The sequence below is a fragment of the Dipodomys spectabilis genome, unplaced genomic scaffold, assembly GCF_019054845.1.
Source record: "Dipodomys spectabilis isolate Male_0828 unplaced genomic scaffold, ASM1905484v1 ptg000494l, whole genome shotgun sequence".
NCBI lineage: Eukaryota > Metazoa > Chordata > Mammalia > Rodentia > Heteromyidae > Dipodomys > Dipodomys spectabilis.
This window is the reverse complement of record NW_024871171.1, coordinates 668,439-676,554: the sequence shown is the minus strand read 5'-3', so window position 1 is coordinate 676,554 and position 8,116 is coordinate 668,439. Positions and strand designations below refer to the sequence as shown.

The window sequence follows — 8,116 nt, the reverse complement described above, 5'->3', positions numbered from 1 at the left end:
GCCCAGCGTCTGGACACAGACCTTCTGTGGCGCACCTGGGGGAGCGGGCTGGGAAGCAGCGCCGGACCGGAGCCCCTCACACGGGACGCTGACGCAGGCGGTGAGGTCTAAAAAACCCGCTTTCAGCCTCCAACCAGCTCCTAGCCACGACGCTCTCCTAGCCTGAGCAAGCACGCTCCAAGAAAAAGCCAGCCTGCGTCTGCACGGCTGGAGGCCTGAGCTGCGGTGGGGGCTCCCAGGCCTGGGCGGGGGAGGGGCCGCAGCAGGGTCCGGGCCTGGGCGGGGGAGGGGCCGCAGCGGGGTCCGGGCGGGGGGGGGGGGGGGGAACGTGTTGGCTGCTCAGCCAGCAGCTGCGCTCGCTCGGGCGTGCCCAGACCTGCTCAGGCATGCTCAGGCGTGGTCACAGTGCTCATGTGGGGGCAGGCGGTGGTCTGACGGATGCCGATGGGCGCCACGTGGCCATCCAGGAGGACAGTCCTCCCTCCAGCAGGACCTCAGGGATCAGTGCACTAAGAAACACCAACACACGGGCTTGTGAAGCCGCGGGAAGCATTTTAGTGACACTTAGCATTGTGGGTGTCAGTATCTTCTATCTGTAACATGAGCTACAAATACAATTTTTATAGCTCCAAACTGAGGCTCCAAGGGTGCTTGATCTACTGATTTGAGTAATGAACACACACGCACACACAACCATCCTGCGTGTTTGTGAGCACCTCCCCTGCCCCAAGCACGTGAGGTGTGCGGTGCAGCCGCACATGGCCCCGGGATAGCACGGAGCCCCTGCCCCTGCCCCACACGGGGCTGCCTGGCCACCGTTCCCAGGCACACACACATGCATGCACACATGCATGAGCGTGCAACTTGAGCCGAGTGAGTTTTGTTGTGTTTCCACACAGTCCTGCTGTTCAAAACCACGGTCTATGAACAAGCTAACATGGATTTTTTTTTTTTTTTTTGGGTTAGTCATGGGGCTTGAACTCTCGGCCTGGGCGCTGTCCCTCAGCTCTTCAGCTCAAGGCTAGCGCTCTACTACTTGAGCCACAGCGCCACTTCCAGTTTTCTGGTAGTTAATTGGAGATAAGAGTCTTGTGGACTTTCCTGCCCAGGCTGGCTTTGAACCGTGATCCTCAGATGTCAGTCTCTTGAGTAGCTAGGATGACAGGCGTGAGCCACTGGCGCCCTGCCTAACACAGATTTTTATCCTCCAACTTTCCACTGGGATCCTCTGCCCAGCTCAGCGAGTTGAAAAGCAGGCAGAGCGGCGCGCTAGTTCTGCCTTGTGGTTCAGTCACCAGGCCAGGCTGTTCTGATCACTCGTGGCCACTGTCTCTTGGGTTTGACCGGGTTCTCATGCAGGAGTTTCCCCCGGCCCCACAGGAATGGAGCCCTGCACGTCAGCTTTAGACAGCCTTGACCAATGGCTGGGTTCTGACCCTGGCCCTGTGGTGTGGGGGAGGGGTCCTCACAGCCCCCACCTATCTCAGAGGGCAACGATCACTTCCTGAAACTGTAATAATAACAACCACCAGCAAATACCATCCATGGTGGGATATAAGGAGATAAGCTATAAAGTCATAGTTTAAATAATGGGTTGGCTGGCATCATTTCTAAAACAAAACATCATCTAAAGAACAGGAATATATATTTCATTTAAGAAAAATATGCCACTTGATTCTAAGCAATAAGCATTAACTGTTAATCAAATGTACAAAGAAGAATGGAAAAGAGATGTGCTTGTTCAATTAAAAATGTAAAAATCCTTGTTTCTATCTCAGGACATAACCAATATTCAGCATAGACTCTTCCGGCTGGCTGTGGTAGCTCATGCCTGTAATGCCAACACACAGAGGACTAAAAGTTCAAGGCTAGCCTGAGCTACACGGTGAGGCCCTGCCTGGAAACAGTCTCCCTCCCTAGGCTGAAGTTCCCAGGCTGACTCCAGAAGACAGGACAGAGTTCAAATGGACAAGGTCTCTTAGCAGGCCCTATTTCTATGTTTTGCTTTTTAAAAATTAGAAATATGAACAGGATATCGTTTGTCTGTTTTTATTTGTCTTTTTGCTTTTTTTAACAAATAATTTTTGGTAGTTTGTCCGTGTTGTATTCCGACCGATAAAATAAGCTTCCTGTATCTGTGTGCTTCGGTTCCGAGCACCCAGCTCCTCTGCCTGGCACCAGGGAACCTGAATTCCAAAACTCCACCTTCATCTACTGCTAAAAAAGGACGGCCCTCGGTGCAAAAGTGTCCCTGCCCGGCCTCCACCCTTCCAGCGCTGCTGCTGCTGCTGCTGCTGCTGGGGCTGCGGCTCCGCCCTGCCCTGCCCAGCCCCAGGGCCGCTCCCTCTGCCCGGCTCACAGCCTCGTCCTCCCTGGGAGGACCAGGTGGTCCTGGGCGTTATTTCCCCAGGTAGTTTCTGAGCTCCTTGGGCGCAGCCGCGGCCAGGTCTGGGCACACCCACTTGATGTCCTCGCTGCCCCCGAGGATGGGGTTCGCTGGGGAGCAGCCGTCCTCGGGTGGGGTGGTGGAGAAGGTGGCGAACTTCACCTTCTTCCGCTTGGCGGTGGGCGAGTGCAGCGGCTCGGGCCTGGCCTCCTTGGCCGGCGTCCCCCCGGGGCCGCTGGGCCGCTGGGCCTGTGCGGACACCTGGGTGCCCCCGTTGAGAAGCAGGCGGTCCCTCTCCTCCCAGCCGCCCAGCCCTCGGTCCACGGCGGTGGTGCACTCGTCCGGGCGGGGCGGCCCAGCGCCCACGCTCTCCAGGAGCTCGGCCTCCGTGCCCAGCCACACCCAGTCGTGCGCGTGTGTCACGGACGCCCGGCCCTCCAGGGGCGCCTGCTTGTGCCTGTACTTGAGCGCGAAGGTGGCGCAGTTGATGAGGAACACCAGGATGGCCAGGCAGAAGACGCCCAGCAGCGCGTACATGCCGATCTCCAGGTCGCTGGGGCCCCGGGCGCCGGGCCCGGGGTTGCTCTGCTGCAGCCCGCCGCCCGCCTTGGGCAGGCCCACCAGGGCCGGGAAGTTGGTGAAGTCGATGGGGATGTGGTGGAGCTGGGCCTCCCCCGACGGCCGCCCCCCGTCCGTCCGTCCGCTCCTGCCCACCTTGCTGTCGGGCGCCGGCCTGGCCGTGGCGCGGGCCCCCCGCGGCGCCCCCTCGTCCCGCTCCGCGGGGACGCCGTCCTGCGGGCGTCCGTCCGGGCCCGGGCGCTCAGGGTCCGGCCCCTTGGGCCGGCGGTCACTGGCGTGGTTCTCCAGGGCCCCGTCCTCGGGCTGGCCGCGCGGCCCCGCGTCGGCGTCGTGCTGTCCGAACTTGACGGCGACGTGGCCGACGCCCGCGGCCAGCGCGCTCCTGCGCTTGGACTTCTGGCAGGCCTCGGCGATGCTTAGGTCCAGGCGCAGCAGGGGGCCCTGGCCCTCCCCCTCGGCCAGCACCGAGGGCCGGCCCGGGGCGCGGGGCCGCGCGGCCGACACCACGGCCTCGTCCAGGGAGGTGGCGGCCAGCGAGAAGTCCCTGGCGTCATAGATGTCCAGGGGGGTCACAGAGCCGTCACTGAACCGCAGCCACGTGCTGACCACGGCCTCCTGCGGGGAGAGGGCGGTCAGAGGGCGCGGCCTTCGGGGGGCAGGGGCCCAAGTCCACACCTGGAGGCCGGCGACCTTGTCAAGGTCAGAGAACTCACTGCCGACTGCCCCGCCATCCTCGCGCGGCGCGGAGCCCAGCGCGCCCAGTGCGGAGCCCGGCGCGCCCAGTGCGGAGCCCAGCGCGCCCAGTGCGGAGCCCGGCGCGGAGCCCGGCGCGCCCAGTGCGGAGCCCAGCGCGCCCAGTGCGGAGCCCAGCGCGCCCAGTGCGGAGCCCGGCGTGGAGCCCGGCGCGGAGCCAGTGCGGAGCCAGTGCGGAGCCCGGCGCGGAGCCCGGCGCGGAGCCCAGCGCGCCCAGTGCGGAGCCCGGCGCGGAGCCTGGCCCGGAGCCCGCCGCGGAGCCCGGCGCGGAGTGCAGGTCTCCGCGCCCCGTGTTCGGGCGCCTGTGTCTAGCTGTTCCCGGGAGTGGAGTGCCCGCACTGGACACCCGATAAAGCCACGCACCGAATCCTCGTCTCAGGCTCAGCTCGGGGCGGAGGGGTGGGGAGGGTGGTGTGAGAGGGCATGGGCATGCCACCCCCACGCCGGGGCCCGGCCCTGACCCGGCCCCTGGCCCCGCCCCGGCCCCGCCCCCAACCCCCACCCTGCCCCGCCCCGGCCCCGTCCAGCTGGCCCCGCCCCGGCCCCGCCCCGTGCCGCAGCCGGCCCCATCCCGGCCCTGTCTGGCTGGCCCCGCCCCGGCCCCGCCCCACCCCGGCCCCGCCCCCCGCCCCGCCCCACCTCGGCCCCGCCCCCTGTCTGGCTGGCCCCGCCCTCGCCCCGCCCCGCCCCCGGTCCGGGTGGCCCCGCCCCGCCCCGCCCCCGCCCCGCCCCTTGGCACCTGTGAGCCAGGTGTGTGCCAGGCGGCCTGCCACCCACCTGCTTCGGGGAGCGCAGCAGCTCCTCGGCCGTGGCCACGGCGGTGACCGCCTGGCTCCGGTCTGCGCTGGGGCGCAGGGTGACGGACAGCCCGGCCACCAGCTGCACAGCCAGCTCCGTCACCGACACCTTGTCGTCCAGTACGGTTACCGTCTTCTCCGCCAAGATGGAGTCGGACAGCGGGGACAGGACCTGCAGGCCGAGGGACACAGGGGACGTGGGGCTCGGGCCTCTGTGTCTCGCTCCCAAGGTCCCGGCGCACAGCACGGGGCAAAGGCGTTGCATGCCCCGGCGACACGTGGAGCCACTGGGGACACTGCCTGGGAGATCGGCCACCGCCCCTCCCAGCTCCTGTCCCTCGGGCCAGAGAACAGACAGACTAAAAGAGCCAAAGCCATTGTGTTTAAAAAGGAAAGGTCCCTGCCGCACAGATAAGGACTCCTTCCCTGTGCAAGGTCCGGCAGGGTGGACCACACGGCCACCAGGGCCCCAGGTCCCCAAGGACTGCATTCTGAGTCAACTTCTTGATGGGGAGAACCGGGTTTCCGTGCTGCCCACCAGCACAGCGCATGCCTGCCGGAGCACTGCCCTGTGCCCCGCCTCTGTCCCCCGAAGCTGACCATGGGTGGCTTGTTTTTGTTTATGAACAGGATGTAGGATGCAGACCGTGGCGTGGACAGACGGCGACCTACCTGGATGGTTGTCATGCCGACCTCCCGCCCCACCAGCACCCGGCCGTCCCGCAGCGTGGCCACGTGCGGAGCCTCTAGCTTCAGGGAGTCGGCCACCAGGTGTGTGATGTCCAGCTGCCAGTCGGGGCTGAGCAGGTAGCTCAGCGGGCCCCAGGGCCCGGCGCCCTCCGACACAAACTGGGTGAGGACCCTCACGGTGGCGTGCTGGAACTGCAGAGTGCAGCCTCGACCCCGCTGCTCCTCCTCCTCTGCCTCCTCCTCCTCCTCGCTGTCCCGAGTGGGCCTGGGGGAGGACAAGGGGCTGGCTCTCACAGCAGGACAGGAAGGGAGGGCGCTCGAGAGCTGGGTACGCGCTCGTCTCCGCCTCCGGGAGATGGCGCTGACCTGGAGCCCAGGCCGCTGGAGGAGCCCTGGCTCTGCCACTGTCCTGCAATACAGTTATTGCCAGGAGCCGGTGGCTCATGCCTGTCATCCTCGCTGCTCAGGAGGCTGAGGCCTGAGGGTTTTGGCTCACTGTAAGCTCAGGCAGGAATGTCTATCTCCAATTAACCATCAAAAAGCCCTCAGCAGAGTGTGCCACAACAAGTAGAGTGCCAGCCCTGAGCAAAAAGTGCAAGGCCCTGAGCCAAGCCTTAGCACCAGCAGACGCACACACACACACACACGCGCACGCACACGCGCACACATGCACACACACACCACATACACGTGCACGCACATGTGCGCGCACACACAAACACACACACAGGAGTAAGAATATTTCCTGTGTTCACACACTGTCCCAAAAGTAGCCACTAGCCTTATGTGGCTAAATTTTAATTAAAATGCACACAAATTAAATAATTTAAAGACTGAACTTTGTGCAGAAAATGTTTTATTTTTGGTCAGCTGTGGGGCTTGAACTCTGGCCTGGGCACTGTCCCTCAGCACTTCAGCTCAAGGTGAGCACTCTACCTCTTGAGCCACAGCACCACTTCTGGCTTTTTCTATGTAGTTTACTAGAGATAAGAGTCTCACAGACTTTCCTGCCTGGGTTGGCTTTGAACCGAGATCCTCAGATCTCAGCCTCCTGAGTAGCTAGGATAACAGGTGTGAGCCACCAGTGCCCAGCCAGAAAATGTTTTAATCTCACAGCACTACCTACATCCAGATGGGGAAACTGAGGCAGGCTCACAGAGCTGGTGAGTGGCCGGAGTGAATGGAAGCCCAGTTGGGTTGTCTCCTTTGGGAATGTGGAACAAACCCATTCTCTGGCCACACACCAGGCCACGGTCCATGTTCTCGCGGCCGTGTTCTGCCTCTCCGTGTGCCTGCTGCTTTTCTTGAGGCTCTTCAGCAAGCAGGCCCTGCCTGGGACCATGGGCATGGCCCTGATGGTTACGGGGCAGAATCACTGGCAGCCATCTACATAGGTAGATTCCCTTGTAGTGCTATGAGATTAAAACATTTTCTGACCAAGCGCCGGTCGGTGCTCACGCCTGCAATCTGCACCCATCCTCAGGATACCCTGTGAGAGGCTGGGAAAGCCAGATCCCGACCTCCTGCCTTTGACAATCCAAGCGAGAAGAACCTGGGTTTGACATGACCTGCTACTTAGCAGCCTGAGAACTGAGCTGGGTGGCCCCAGGGCCTTGGTCCCGGCGGACTGCTGCTGGGGTCAGGGGATTCCAGTGCCTTTGCATTGGCCCTTCCAAGCCAGAGATGGTGAGTCAGCCAGCCCTGTCATGGCTCTGCACGCCCCTCCCCCCCCACGTCCCGCCAGGCTCACCTCTTGCTGGTGACGATGGGGACCCGCCAGCCCTTGATCTGGCTGAGCTCGGTGTCGGAGACTTCGATCTGCAGCGGCAGCCGGGGCACCCACACCGTGACGTGCAGGGGCGCGCTCAGGTGCTGGTAGGTGAAGTTCACCACGGCGTCCACCTTGCCTTTCATCTCTTTGCCATTGACAAAGACATAGTTACAGTGGTCGGACACCTGCAGAGACAGGGGGGTGGTTGGCGGTGCGCGGCCGGCCCTGCACGCGCGCGCCCCACCTCCGTGCCCGGCACACGGGCTCAGCGTAGGTTCTCCCAATGCAGAGCTTCAGATGAGCTTTGGGTGCGGCTGGTTTGATGAAGCAGGATTTGGGGCAGCTGGTTGATGAAGCGGGATTCGGTGTGGCTGGTTTGATGAAGCGGGATTCGGTGTAGTTGGTTGATGAAGCCGGATTCAGTGTAGTTGATTGATGAAGCGGGATTCGGTGTAGTTGGCTGAGGAAGCGGGATTCGGTGTAGTTGGTTGATGAAGCGGGATTCAGTGTAGTTGGTTGATGAAGCGGGATCTGGTGCAGCTGGTTTGATGAAGCCGGATTCAATGCAGCTGGTTTGATGAAGCCGGATTTGGCGCGGTTGGTTCTGCCAAGGGGTGGGAGTGGTGGACAAGGTGGCAGAGGAGAAGTTGGGATGCACAGACAGATGGATAAATGGGCAGACGAATGGCTGGCACATGGATGCAGATGGGCGATGACAGACAGACGGACGGACAGACGGGAAGGTGCAGGTGCCGTTCCTCCATGAGCATGTCTGCTTCAGAGCGATCATCATGGATTTGGGGCCCAAGGGGGAGACTGTGAGAGACCGAGAGGGAGCCCAACAGTGGACACATAAATCTATGTGAAAGCTTCTAGAAAGTTCTCAGGTAGTGCTTCCTGACGTGGTAGGGTCATGAACTCCTGTGAGAATACAGGAAAAGCGAATTCTCCCTGGAGAGCTGCAGGCACACAGCGCTTCTGTGATGATGTCATCAGGGCTCCGCATGCGAGGCTGTACAGAGCTGCTGGTTTCCTTGTCTCTGTTCTAGCCTGTGTCCCCGAGAAGGGACGGAGCTCCCGGGGGCGGGGGACCTGTGGGTGCGGCCCAGGGCTGAGCGGTGAGCCTCCGTGACCTGCCCC

The 8,116-nt window shown here is 62.4% G+C and overlaps 1 protein-coding gene across 1 annotated transcript in view; it reads right to left on the bottom strand.

Moving 5' to 3' along the window:
• Nucleotides 1-2,035: 2,035 nt before the first annotated feature.
• Tmem132c (transmembrane protein 132C) overlaps nt 2,036-8,116 on the bottom strand; it is a 107,251-nt gene continuing 101,170 nt past the window's right edge. Inside the window, exons 6-9 of the mRNA XM_042669330.1 lie at nt 6,956-7,161; nt 5,188-5,470; nt 4,496-4,687; nt 2,036-3,580 (exon numbers count right to left, since the gene is read on the bottom strand). Coding sequence (XP_042525264.1) covers nt 2,399-3,580; nt 4,496-4,687; nt 5,188-5,470; nt 6,956-7,161 — 1,863 coding nt within the window. The 3' untranslated portion in view covers nt 2,036-2,398. The remainder of the gene's footprint in view (nt 3,581-4,495; nt 4,688-5,187; nt 5,471-6,955; nt 7,162-8,116) is intronic.